Below are 14,743 nucleotides of genomic sequence, written 5' to 3'. Positions count from 1 at the left end.
CCTACAATCTGTTTTTCTTTAATTTTCAATTTCCAGATTATATCTAGTGTAACTATTTTTATTTTACGATGTAGTTCGGGTAGGTAGACTTTTTTATTTTAGAACCAAAATCGATGTAGGTACTCCAAAACAGTGAAGCATTCTGAGGAGAAAAAAACTTGTTTAATCTAATGTGCAAAACCAAACACACACAAATAATTATTAAAAAAATAATTTAAATCAAGCCGGTCTTAGTTTAAATTATTCAACAATAGCCGATAATTACCGATTGATTAATTTTTGTTTTATTTGAATATTGATTTCTATTTTGTTATGTTTTGTTTTTATTTTGTTTCATAAGGTCCTCACTATGTAATAAACTAAGTTAATTCATGTGAAACTTTTAAATACAATTTGAAAAGAATATACTTTATTGAAATGAATTTTTTATGCCTAAAAACGTCGGGTGTTGTTTTTTCTGTCTCTCCCATTTCAGACATTGCTGTTGGTTGAGTGAAATAATGTGAAATGACTTGAAGACTCGTAGACACACAGATACAATTTGAAAAGAATATACTTTATTGAAATGAATTTTTTATGCCTAAAAACGTCGGGTGTTGTTTTTTCTGTCTCTCCCATTTCAGACTTTGCTGTTGGTTGAGTGAAATGTGAAATGACTTTAATAATCATTCTACCACTGCCTTATTAAGGGTTAAGACTCGTAGACACACAGATCTAGGTAGATACCTACATATCATAGCACAAAATCTAAACGAAAAAATCCCCTCGTGTCAAAATCTGTTGACTTCTTTTTATTTAGGTATCATTATTTTTATTGTCAATTTTCATCAAAATGGACAAAATATTAATATTTGCCGCCTGAACCTAAATCTAATGAGAAATTGGTAATTCGATCATTTTTACCAAGTTTCATCAAATTCAGTATTCTGTTGGTCTCCCTTTAATATTTCCTAATTTGTGCTCTATGTGATGGGGACGATGGGGTGTTCCCATTGTATGAACGCCTTATGAATAAAACTGATTATGCAATGTGCGAAACGTTTAAAATCACAGCGCGTTATTTTAGCGCGCATTGAATTGGCCTCACTTTTCTTCCGCCCCTTTCAAAATCCACGGAGCATTCACGTCCGTGAAATTTTCAACGAGCACAAAATCTGATTTGGGGATTTTTCTTCTTTTTGGGTATGCATTTTTGAAAAATTCCATCTAAAATTTTCCTGAAATTGATAAATGAATATGATAGTTGGATTGAGAAGATAGTAATTTCATATCAAATCGTAAAACATTTATTTATTGAAAAGAACAAGACACGAAAGTCACAAACACACTATATAGAAATTACCAACGATTTATACCAACGAAACTACAAATTCGTCAGGGTGTGACAAAAGACAATGATGCGATATTTTTTTTCAAAAAATCCCTTTTTTCCCTCCTAAAAAAAATCCCCCTAAAATTTACCTTCTTAAAAAAAGAGAGAAAAATTAAACATTATATAACAACATTTTTACCTCTTTTTCCATCGGGGTGTGTGGTATGGAAGTGCAACTAGGGAACTTGATTATTTTGCAGGAGTATGCTGACACTGGGTTCGCGCCCGGGGAGTGGAATTTTTAACGAAACTACAAATTCGTCAGGGTGTGACAAAAGACAATGATGCGATATTTTTTTTCAAAAAATCCCTTTTTTCCCTCCTAAAAAAAATCCCCCTAAAATTTACCTTCTTAAAAAAAGAGAGAAAAATTAAACATTATATAACAACATTTTTACCTCTTTTTCCATCGGGGTGTGTGGTATGGAAGTGCAACTAGGGAACTTGATTATTTTGCAGGAGTATGCTGACACTGGGTTCGCGCCCGGGGAGTGGAATTTTTTTCCATTTCTAGGTAGATACCTACATATCATAGCACAAAATCTAAACGAAAAAATCCCCTCGTGTCAAAATCTGTTGACTTCTTTTTATTTATCATTATTTTTATTGTCAATTTTCATTAAAATGGACAAAATATTACCTAATATTTGCCGCCTGAATCTAAATCTTATGAGAAATCGGTAATTCGATCATTTTTACCAAGTTTCATCAAATTCAGTACCTATTCTGTTGGTCTCCCTTTAATATTTTCCTAATTTGTGCTCTATGTGATGGGGTGTTCCCGTTGTATGAACGCCGTATAAATAAAACTGATTATGCAATGTGCGAAACATTAAAAATCATAGCGCGTTATTTTAGCGCGCATTGAATTGGCCTCACTTTTCTTCCGCCCCTTTCAAAATCACGGAGCATTCACGTCCGTGAAATTTTCAACGAGCACAAAATCTGATTTGGGGATTTTTGGGATTTTTCTTCTTTTTGGGTACCTATGCATTTTTGAAAAATTCCATTTCCATCTAAAATTTTCCTGAAGTTGATAAATGAAAATGTAGATGTCCATCATAATCTCTAGAAATCCCCTTGAATATTTGAATTTCAATGATTTTTAGTGTAAATATCTGTGTACATTAAACCTAGTGTCTTTTTCAAGATGTCCGCTGAAGACCTGCCAAGAACTCAGTGACAGGCTACCTTGGGCTCAATTATTATTTGAAAGTGATATCAGAGAATTTTATCAGGTAAACTAGACTTCTTTATCAATAGTACTCCTTGGTAATGTATTTATCTTATCGCTCCCTGTGTTATTTATTATCATTTTCCGTCCATCCAGGTAAACTAGACTTCTTTATCAATAGTACTCCTTGGGTAATGTATTTATCTTATCGCTCCCTGTGTTATTTATCATCATTTTCCGTCCATCTTTATTTGGACCTCAGAGGAACTTTTTGCTCATTCATAGGTTCTTTGTTATTGCCAACGGTAAATCGAATAAACAGTAATAACAAATTAATTATCATGAAACACAATTACTGCCTAAATTTCTAAACAGGATGAGGTGCTGTCAAAACACGGTGTGGAAGTTCGATAGAATCGGAATAGAAGATCTATTTCAATCCTATCGGGCTTCGTCAAAACACGTTGTGGAAGTTCGATAGAATCGGGATAGAAGATCTATTTCAATCCTTTCGGGCTTTGATATGTTTAGTAGACCGTATTGTGACACCATCTCTTCCTGTTTGGTTATTTGGGTACCTAACATTAAATTTAAATTGAAAAAATTCACAAAATCAAACAGAATCAAGTGGTGTATTTGTGCAGATTAAAGCATAATAGAATTAGGATTGTTATATCGCAATTCTACATACACACGAGTAGTGCTTTAATACCGACTTTTGGCTTCTTAACGCCACTCAATTCTGTTTGGTGTTTTTTAAGGACATTGTGTATATTATTTTGTTTTTATTTCCAGTTGATTTTTTTGTTTTTCTCAAATGACTGATAGCAAAGTTATTGTTACTTTTAAAAATCAGCTATGACTTTTGTTTATTTGTTCTTTGGAAAAACTCATAGCGATATTTTGTAATACCATCGTAGATTATTAAATTTAATAGTTTTAAATTTATTAGCAATAATGAGAAAATGATCATTCTTGTCAAAAAGAAGCTTGTCTGATTATTTTTCGACTTGTTGGTCATTTTGTGAAATGCAATCAAATTTTGTTAACCGAATAATGAAACTAAAAATGTGTGCCGCAAAATTATTATTTACATTTTACCGGCAGAAAATGAAATTTTAAAATGTAAAAATATTCGGCTAATAAAATACGATTTAAGACGCAAAATAGAAACTATTAAAATTGGACACATTTATACTAGGTATATTTCCTTAGGATGAGTGCAAAGCCGATAACCGTTTACTTATTATGACTGGAACCATAATATCACGTAAACATGATTTCTCCTTTGCCTCAATCCCTTTTGAAAACATCAATTTCAATTTCCCAAAAATCATTGTTTTTTTTTCAAAGAGGTTTGACAGAGGGAACTGTAACTGCTATGGTCTTATCGTCCCGAAATCGAAGAGAGAAGGAAGACAGGATAGGAGAAAGCCAGCCATTCCGAGAACGAACATTATCCCATCAGGATAAAATTCGCCCCGGGCGGGAATCGAACCCGCGGCCTAGCGCTTACAAAATCATTGGTTTGAATTAGGGGTAAATGTAGGTGGGCGCACGTAAATTCGGGCAAACTTTTGACCTACGTTTATTTTGACTGGAACCTCTATAAACGTTTGAAAGCTTTGTGCTTTGTCGGATAAAATTGAAACTCAATATTTACCTATCTACTTTACTGTTTACTGAACTCTCCTATGTTTAAATCGGTCTGAAGGCTAAGATAAATTGATAGTTATGACTGGAACCATAACTCGACTGTCAAAGCCGTCAGTTCTGAACACGGAGAGATGTTCTTTTAGATAAGACAGACTAGACAAATCTACGTTGTAACTTTGTCAGCTTTTAAAAACTTCACCTAAGATTACTATCTTCTCATGTTATAAACTGGGAGATTCTTTCTATTTTAAAAAGAAATACCCATAATCGATTTTCAACATTTGTCAAGTTAAAAACTATTAATTTAGTACTGGACTCTCTTCGCAATCAAAACATAAAATAAGCAAAAGCTTCTCTTTTTTGTATTAACCTAGATATGTATTATTTTAAGTTCGAAAAATTCGTCTTTTAAATTACCTACAATCTGTTTTTCTTTAATTTTCAATTTCCAGATTATATCTAGTGTAACTATTTTTATTTTGCGATGTAGTTCGGGTAGGTAGACTTTTTTATTTTAGAACCAAAATCCAAGATTTTTTTATCTAATGAAAAAAAGTCTGTTTGAATAATAACCTAACTAAACAATTTTTGTTACCATTTTCAGTTTATTTTCGCGTTTTGTTTCTGAAAGGCAATTTTAAAAAGTGCAAGATTATAGCGAAGTCTCTCAGATAGTCACATTGCCGTTTATTGAAAGAAATGTGTAGGTACCTATATCTTGAAGGTACTTTATGAACATTAACCTCAATCAGAAATGTTCTCTCATTTCTTATGGTATCCTAGTATAATCTTTAATGAAGGAGACTTGCTTCAGCCTTCTAATGTCTTCTATTGTCCCTTGAAATGTTTTTATTTCTTTCAGTCAGACTTCAAAGTGACTACACTTACTCATGTTGTTGTTTTTTATATTATAATTATATAATAATTTACCTTCCCTTGTTATTATATGTATTATAAGCTGTACTATAAATTTAAAAAAAAAAAAATGATTAATAATGTGTTCTAAATAATCTTTCGTTTATATTTTTTGAATTTTACATGTCAAACCTGTGATGTCCATTTGTGAGAGTGCTCTTCTTACTTTTCATTAGAGTCGTATGTATCTTCTGGAAAAGCATTTTATAGTTGCTAGGTAAGTCTCTGAAAGAATTTTCGCTTTTGAAAGGCAAATCATGCAAAAAAATTTGGTCCAAGATATAGGTAGAATGGTAGATAGGTACCTACATATCATAGCACAAAATCTAAGCGAAAAAATCCCCTCGTGTCAAAATCTGTTGACTTCTTTTTATTTACCTATCATTATTTTTATTGTCAATTTTCATTAAAATGGACAAAATATTAATATTTGCCGCCTGAGCCTAAATCTTATGAGAAATTGGTAATTCGATCATTTTTACCAAGTTTCATCAAATTCAGTATTCTGTTGGTCTCCCTTAATATTTCCTAATTTTGTGCTCTATGTGATGGGGTGTTCCCATTGTATGAACGCCGTATAAATAAAACTGATTATGCAAAATGCGAAACATTTAAAATCATAGCGCGTTATTTTAGCGCGCATTGAATTGGCCTCACTTTTCTTCCGCCCCTTTTAAAATCCACGGAGCATTCACGTCCGTGAAATTTTCAACGAGCACAAAATCTGATTTGGGGATTTTTGGGATTTTTCTTCTTTTTGGGTATGCATTTTTGAAAAATTCCATCTAAAATTTTCCTGAAATTGATAAATGAAAATGTAGCTGTCCATCATATCATCATAATCTCTAGAAATCCCCTTGAATATTTGAATTTCAATGATTTTTTTTTAGTGTAAATATCTGTGTACATTAAGCCTAGTGTCTTTTTCAAGATGTCCGCTGAAGACCTGCCAAGAACTCAGTGACAGGCTACCTTGGGCTCAATTAATTATTATTTGAAAGTGATATCAGAGAATTTTATCAGGTAAACTAGACTTCTTTATCAATAGTACTCCTTGGGTAATGTATTTATCTTATCGCTCCCTGTGTTATTTATCATTTTCCGTCCATCTTTATTTGGACCTCAGAGGTAACTAATGGGTTTTTCTGTCAGAGAGAAATGATTGCTACACATAAGTTTCACCCACTCAGTGATAAAATTGAAGGTTGAAGAGAAGAAACTCTATGTGAGGTCCATACCAAGAACTGACTTTTAATTAAAGTGAAGTTCAATATATTGCACCTAATTATACTGAATACTTGTCAGATTTTGATAAAATAAAATCTAAAGGCCTGAGGAATATTTCTTAATGTAGAACTTGGGGCCCCCTTTAACTGGTTCTAGGTACCTATTTAATCAGAAAAAAAAAACACTTCTTGTATTTTAAAAACTTAGTGCGAGAAGAAACTCTATGTGAGGTCCATACCAAGAACTGACTTTTAATTAAAGTGAAGTTCAATATATTGCACCTAATTATACTGAATACATGTCGGATTTTGATAAAATAAAATCTAAAGACCTGAGGAATATTTCTTAATGTAGAACTTGGGGCCCCCTTTAACTGGTTCTAGGTATCTATTTAATCAGAAAAACACTTCTTGTATTTTAAAAAAACTTAGTGTATTTGCTCAAAAAATGGTTATTTTGACAGTAAATGAAATCAAAGTCAATAAATAATTAAAAGTGCTAAATTATAATCACTTTATTGTATCCCGTGTAATTACTGTATCCCACCAGATTAAAAATGGAAGCCTCATCGTCTAGTGGCAGTGCAACAGCAAATCCTGTTCAAAGCTGTTCTATGTGTCCGGATAAATTCCTATCAAATGACAAGCTTGTGTTACACTATGTCATCAATCACAAATATCATATTTGTGAAGTGTGCACTACTGTGACTTCTACTCTGGTAAGATAATAACAAAAGTGCTTATTTATCTTTACCACATACTACTTGATAAGGACTTTTACCACAGCAGTAAATTACTAGTAGCTATTATTATGGTCAAACATAAATTCCTATCAAACGACAAGCTTGTGTTACACTATGTCATCAATCACAAATATCATATTTGTGAAGTGTGCACTACTGTGACTTCCACTCTGGTAAGATAATAACAAAAGTGCTTATTTATTTTTACCACATACTACTTGATAAGGATTTTTACCACAGCAGTAGATTACTAGTAGCTATTATTATGGTCAAATTAATGAATGAATGAATATTTATTTGTCTTTTAATATGTGTATCACAGGACTGAATACTTAGTCCCTTTTAAGTACACATTAGAAAAATATTTATTGGGTTTTTGGCCATATTGAGCCACTTGAGTGAGTTCAATGAACTATGTACTAGTAAAATAAATTACCTTTTTGTGAAAGTGTTTCAGTTATATGTTCATTTTATTTTTAAATTTGTAGGTAGTTTTTATATATATTTTTCTTTGATTACTAACTTTTAATGACCAGGGGATAATGTTCGTTCTCGGAACGGCTGGCTTTCTCCTATCCTGTCTTTCTTTTCTCTTCGATTTCGGGACGATAAGACCATAGCAGTTACAGTTCCCTCTGTCAAACCTCTTAAAAAAAAAATCACCTGTGTTTGTCTGTTTCAGGTTTCATTGGCCACTATCGCGGGTTTCACCGTATTAGGGTCCCAACACTGGCCAAAATCCTTCTCAAGCAAAATATCACACCTCTCTCTATCATGGGAACTCTAGGCCCAGAAGAAGAGGCAGACCATACCAAAGATCTACCCGATACAGACCACACCACCCATCAACCTTATGCAAATGTATCAAACACATGTAATGATAGTGGACAGAGACAATACCAAGCACATGTAGACTTGGCAAATATTGATGGAAACATGACCAGTGGATCTAGCCAGCAAACAATAGGTAGATACCTACATATCATAGCACAAAATCTAAACGAAAAAATCCCCTCGTGTCAAAATCTGTTGACTTCTTTTTATTTATCATCATTATTTTTATTGTCAATTTTCATCAAAATGGACAAAATATTAATATTTGCCGCCTGAACCTAAATCTTATGAGAAATTGGTAATTCGGTCATTTTTTCATCAAATTCAGTACCTATTCTGTTGGTCTCCCTTTAATATTTCCTAACTTGTGCTCTTTGTGATGGGGTGTTCCCATTGTATGAACGCCGTATAAATAAAACTGATTATGCAATGTGCGAAAAGATCTACCTGATATAGACCACACCACCCATCAACCTTATGCAAATGTATCAAACACATGTAATGATAGTGGACAGAGACAATACCAAACACATGTAGACTTGGCAAATATTGATGGAAACATAACCAGTAAATCCTTCTCAAGCAAAATATCACACCTCTCTCTATCATGGGAACTCTAGGCCCAGAAGAAGAGGCAGACCATACCAAAGATCTACCTGATATAGAGCACACCACCCATCAACCTTATGCAAATGTATCAAACACATGTAATGATAGTGGACAGGGACAATACCAAGCAGATGTAGACTTAGCAAATATTGATGGAAACATGACCAGCAAATCCTTCTCAAGCAAAATATCACACCTCTCTCTATCATGGGAACTCTAGGCCCAGAAGAAGAGGCAGACCATACCAAAGATCTACCCGATACAGACCACACCACCCATCAACCTTATGCAAATGTATCAAACACATGTAATGATAGTGGACAGAGACAATACCAAGCACATGTAGACTTAGCAAATATTGATGGAAACATAACCAGTGGATCTAGCCAGCAAACGTGCATTGGAGTACCCAAAGTAGAATATCCATGTCACCAAACACTCATTGTACCAAAAGTACCTGAAACCTATTTACAGACAGTGTACCAAATGAATGCACATATGAACCAAACACTTCCTGTACCAAGTGCTATATGTCATCAAACCCGTGCAATACCAAATGTATCCGCTCCTAATGCCCATGAACTACACATACCAAATCTGTCTGGAAACGATATGGGTGGACCTCATGAAACCCATGTAGCCGATAATGCTATGAGTAGTAATATATGCCAGCAATACACTGGTGTACCAGCCAAACATGATTTCCACAGCACACTTCAACCCGGGGTAGGTGTACCAAACCCTAGCAGTCACACATACCAAATCCAATCGGCAACAAATGAACTACCGGCTGACTCCTTGAAACCTGAACCAATAGAAAACAAACACAGTGGTGCCAGTGAGGGAACCAGGGCTTGTGGCAATATTGCAAATCAATTGACCAATGAGGAGAGGCTAAATTATATGCCCCAGTACAGTCGAGTGCCATGTGACAACCCTGTAAACATTAGGCAAGGTGGCAACATGGGAGAGAGGCTTGACATGTCTGGGTACCCACATCAATCGGTTATTACCAATGCAAGAGGCCTGTAAACATTAGGCAAGGTGGCAACATGGGAGAGAGGCTTGATATGTCTGGGTACCCACATCAATCGGTTATTACCAATGCGAGAGGGCTGTAAACATTAGGCAAGGTGGCAACATGGGAGAGAGGCTTGATATGTCTGGGTACCCACATCAATCGGTTATTACCAATGCGAGAGGCAGTGCAGTACATCAGCCAAGTGATGTTGTACCGAGTCATCTAACACATCAACTAGATAGTTCCCATCTAGTTGATAATATTCAGACTAGTCAACTTCCTAATCAAATTTCTGGGACACCCTATAGCAATCAATCTGGTGATCCCAATCATTCTGACACACCCTATGCCTGTCAACTGAGTAGCAATGCTAATCAAATTTCTCGACCCCCCTATGGTACTGACTCATCTGACAACACTGGTGCAATCTTTTCAAACTTCTTGTGAACACCACTTGAACTGTGTTCAAAAGATAGAAAATGTTTCGCGACTGGAACCCCGAGCATTATCTTTTGTAACCCACTAGGTTTTTGTGGTGAAGTTCTCAAAGTCCTAAAAATTAAATACCTGCCTTTGCTGGAATTGAGCCCACGCTTCCTTACCGGGGTTCTACAATTGGAAGGCACACAAAACAACAGACATGTTATGACTGGAACCGTAACATAGGAATTGAGCCCACGCTTCCTTACCGGGGTTCTACAATTGGAAGGCACACAAAACAACAGACATGTTATGACTGGAACCGTAACATAAGCGTTATTTTATTGCCTTCTTTGCTAGAAAGAGTATAAAGTACAGCTGACATCACCTAGTCATTCTTTCATTCAGTACTGTACTTACCTACTTTCAATTCATCATCCCTGTCTCTAGGTTTCTTCTTTCGATCCGTATTGGTACCTACTATCGCCTCTTCCTCCCTCCCCCCTCGTTACATTAGCCTAACCAATTTAGGAGCTGAATCTTTTCAAACTTCTTCAAAAGATAGAAAATGTTTCGCGACTGGAACCCCGAGCATTATCTTTTGTGACCCACTAAGTTTTTGTGCTGAAGTTCTCAAAGTCCTAAAAATTAAATTCCTGCCTTTGCTGGAATTGAGCCCACGCTTCCTTACCGGGGTTCTACAATTGGAAGGCACACAAAACAAACAGACATGTTATGACTGGAACCGTAACATAAACGTTATTTTATTGCCTTCTTTGCTATAAAGAGTATAAAGTATAAAGTACATCTGACATCACCTAGGAGCAGGAAGGCCGTGGGTTCAAATCCTAACCAAGTCATAAAACATCTTTTTTTTTTTCTGGTGCAATGTTGCCAAGTCAGAGTTACCCTGGGGTGGTAGTGGGGGCATATAGTGAGGGATTGGATGGTAGTGGTTCTCAAAATATCGGGCATGATGTCAAATACAGATCGGAGTTAAGTGGGGGCCTGGTGCAATGTTGCCAAGTCAGAGTTACCCTGGGGTGGTAGTGGGGGCATATAGTGAGGGATTGGATGGTAGTGGTTCTCAAAATATTGGGCATGATGTCAAATACAGATCGGAGTTAAGTGGGGGCAGTGGTTCTCAAAACACAAATACAAAATCACTATTCAAGAATACCTTACATAATAAGAAGAAGTTATGGTCCCTAAAAGTACAGAAGTACTTACAGGGATGATGAAGAATAACTATGTTAAGAATAGAAGTTCAATCCTTAAAATCCTCATTTTGTTTGATACTTGTAACTTGACCATATAATAATAAAATTCTAAGAATTGGGTGTTGGCAAATGTCACCTCCTGGTTACCTCTCACACAAAAGTATCAAAACACGGGTAGCATTCCTCAGTACAGTTCAGACCTGGGTGCAGACAGTGGTTCTCAGAATATTGATAGTAAAATGGCATATAGTGCTGGGCTGGATGGTTCTCAAGACACAGCGGGTGGTAATGCTAGTGGTGGAGATTCTCTACTGTATTCTATGCTGCTGCAAGGAAATAGGAATCCTGAGGAGTCATTAGAACCTCCTGTTGTAAGGCAACCAACTCAAGGTAAGAATAGCTGTATTTTCCCTTCCCTATTTCCCCTCTTTTGGTGTGATGGCGCCAGTATTGTGAACCATAGGAAAAAGAGGTGCAACCCAGCTTCAGTAGGAGGGAAACTCCACAAGGCCACTTAACAAAAACAACCATCTTTCTTTGTTTTTGCCACCTAGTCACAGCAGGAAGGCCGCGGGTTCAAATGCTAACCAAGTCATAAAACATTTTTTTTTTCCTTTAAGGCGTTTTAATAGGCAATACTTTGTCGTCCGATTTTGTCGAAATTGGTAAAATTGTTTAGCTCAAATAAAATCTTACTTTTTTTTAATGGTTTTACTCAACTTGATTTTTTACATTTTCCTTTTATTTAGGTTACTTGAGATCTTGATGGAAGACTCAGTAACCCTGTTTATACCCTGTTTATACACTGATGATGCCCAGTGGGCGAAACATGTCTGTTTTTCTATAAATGTTGTTGTTGTTGTTGTTGTTGTTGTTGTTTGCAAATGTCGGGTTATTTGACTACCAACCCAGTGAAGAGTATAAGTTATTTCTTTTACGTTTATTATTACTTGAGATCGCTTTATGTATGGGTCAAATGGTGTATGTAACTCAATTGTAACGTGCTGATTGACTTGAAACTCTGCAAACTTGTGTATCTTAGACGGAAATATGACATTCCATCTTTTTTTATGTTTACATAATGGGTCCTCTAGTACCTACGGAGGCCCGGGGGGATCCGTGTCTGAGAGAATGGGGCAGTTGCAATTGGGAAAATATTATTAATAAAAGGTCGATTCCTACGTAAAAAGTTGTGAAAAATCCAAATCCGAGGTCAAAACTCGGAAAAAATAACTTTAAAAGGTCGAAAATTCAATTTTTATTTGCCGTTCTAATGAAAAAGTTCAAAGAGTTGTGACGTCAGACTTCACAACAAAATGCGCAGAAACGCTTGCGCACGAACAAACGAAGCGATTATGACGTCATCGCCTACGGGAGCGTATGCCGTGACGTCAAAGTTTACGATTTACCGGTATTTTTTAAAGCGATTTATCTCGGTATCTGGAAGTCGTAGAAGGAAAAGAAAAATTCCGTTGGTCCTTGCTTTTCCTGCTCTATGACTTTGAAACATCACCCAAGTAAGCGAAAGTAACTTTAAAAGGTCGAAAATTCAATTTTTATTTGCCGTTCTAATGAAAAAGTTCGAAGAGTTGTGACGTCAGACTTCACGTCAAAATGCGCAGAAACGCGTCGTAGAAGGAAAAGAAAAATTCCGTTGGTCCTTATTTTTCCTGCTCTATGACTTTGAAACATCACACAAGTAAGCGCAACTGATCTATTTTACTGTTCACTGAACCATTTGTTAAACTTGCCCTTTCCTTTTGTCTTGCAGACTGTATGAAGATTTTGACGATGTAGAACCTGAAGTAGATCCGAATGATGTGGAATGTGTATTGACTGAGACTTCGGATGTAGAATCTGTAACACAGGAGGAGGTATTTTTTAAAGCGATTTATCTCGGTATCTGGAAGTCGTAGAAGGAAAAGAAAAATTCCGTTGGTCCTTATTTTTCCTGCTCTATGAGTTTGAAACATCACCCAAGTAAGCGCAACTGATCTATTTTACTGTTCACGGAACCATTTGTTAAACTTGCCCTCTCCTTTTGTCTTGCAGACTGTATGAAGATTTTGACGATGTAGAACCTGAAGTAGATCCGAATGATGTGGAATGTGTATTAACTGAGACTTCGGATGTAGAATCTGTAACCCAGGAGGAAGAAGAAGAAGAGGAGGAAGGAGGAGAAGGAGAAGGATCTGGGAGTGAGAAACTGATGACCCGACTGTACAATATGGCCATGCAAGGTAAGTAAGAGAATAGGCATTTTAGTCCCAGATACTATATTTTATAAGTTGTTTAAGAATCTTCTTCTTCCTAGGCTTTTCCTATTTAAATAGGGTCGGCGTTTTTTGTCAGTCTCTTCCAGGCAGCCCTGTTTAAAAACACAGGTTACAAATATTATTGTTTATTTTAGACTTTAGAGTTTTGTAAGATGAGAGAAATTATTTTGAGCTCCTCTCTGCCTCGTTAGCGTAGTGGTCAAAATGCTCGCCCGGTTAATAGGAGGACGCGGGTTCTATCCCAGCCGAGGCATTTAATTTTTGACTGAACGAAGTGAGATCCAACCTTTGACTCGACGGTTTTGCATTGAGTTTGTTATCCTCATTGTAAGACTTTGAAAATATATTGTTGAAAAGTCTTCTAATGCTGAGACTGCTACTAACATTTGGGAAGGTTTCCATGAATAGCCTACAGACTCTAACACCTATATTTTATGAACACGCCCGGGGCGGATTTTATCCTGAACGGATAATGTTCGTTCTCGGAACGGCTGGCTTTCTCCTATCCTGTCTTCTTTCCCTCTTCGGTTTCGGGATTATAAGACCTTAGCAGTTACAGTTCCCTCAGTAAAACTTCATCAAAAAATCTTCTTCTTTTTTTTACACATCCAAGGTCTTCTCTTCTGGTCATCTCTAGGGAAGAGGTTTGATAGAGGGAACTGACTGTAACTGCTAAGGTCTTATCTTTCCGAAATCGAAGAGAGAAGGAAGACAGGATGGGAGAAAGCCAGCCGTTCCGAGAACGAACATTATCTAGTGGTCACAAGACAGACGCGCTACCAACCAAGCTAACTAGGCTGGCATATTCAATTAATATCACTACTATTTTTTTGTTTTTCTTCACAGATAACTCAGCAGCTATAGACAGGATGGGAGAAAGCCAGCCGTTCCGAGAACGAACATTATCTAGTGGTCACAAGACAGACGCGCTACCAACCAAGCTAACTAGGGTGGCATATTCTATTAATATTACTACTATTTTTTGTTTTTCTTCACAGATAACTCAGCAGCTACCTCAAGTTCGTGCTAAGCATAGTCTCAAGGCATTTGATTGGTCAATTTTGACTTGAGACTGATCTAAGAACGATCATTCTTGTTCATAGATGACTTTTTTTTATACTTGATCCGCATATGACGAAGTTTTTTCCCCTCGTCACACTTCAATTTGTTGTTTACAAATGTCTGAAATATTGACCATTAGTTCATTTTCTTAATTCATGAGATGTCGGAACATGAGGACGTGAGTCCGCTCCGGTGTCATATATGTGTACGGCCGT

At 36.2% G+C, this 14,743-nt stretch overlaps 1 protein-coding gene across 1 annotated transcript; it reads left to right on the top strand.

Annotated features, from left to right (window-relative positions):
• The first annotated feature begins 9,639 nt into the window (after positions 1–9,639).
• LOC113469111 lies at positions 9,640–14,496 on the top strand. Its single transcript, XM_026826566.1, has 5 exons — positions 9,640–9,971; positions 10,854–10,934; positions 11,359–11,580; positions 14,313–14,345; positions 14,465–14,496. Exons 1-5 carry the CDS (start codon positions 9,671–9,673, stop codon positions 14,494–14,496), a joined length of 669 nt encoding a protein of 222 aa, XP_026682367.1. The 5' UTR covers positions 9,640–9,670.
• Positions 14,497–14,743: the final 247 nt, after the last annotated feature.

This window comes from Diaphorina citri, unplaced genomic scaffold (genome assembly GCF_000475195.1).
Source record: "Diaphorina citri unplaced genomic scaffold, Diaci psyllid genome assembly version 1.1 scaffold959, whole genome shotgun sequence".
Classification (NCBI taxonomy): domain Eukaryota; kingdom Metazoa; phylum Arthropoda; class Insecta; order Hemiptera; family Psyllidae; genus Diaphorina; species Diaphorina citri.
Note: the sequence above shows the minus strand (reverse complement) of the source record. Positions and strands in the feature narration are given on the sequence as shown.

What these genes read in the sequence shown, in the direction of transcription:
- LOC113469111 (XM_026826566.1), top strand. Translation starts at nt 9,671, where the DNA reads ATGGGAGAGAGGCTTGATATGTCTGGGTACCCACATCAATCGGTTATT. An exon ending in TGACTCATCTGACAACACTG is followed by an intron (nt 9,972 to 10,853) that starts GTGCAATCTTTT and finishes TTTTTTTTTCTG; the next exon opens with GTGCAATGTTGCCAAGTCAG. An exon ending in GGATGGTAGTGGTTCTCAAA is followed by an intron (nt 10,935 to 11,358) that starts ATATCGGGCATG and finishes AAAAGTATCAAA; the next exon opens with ACACGGGTAGCATTCCTCAG.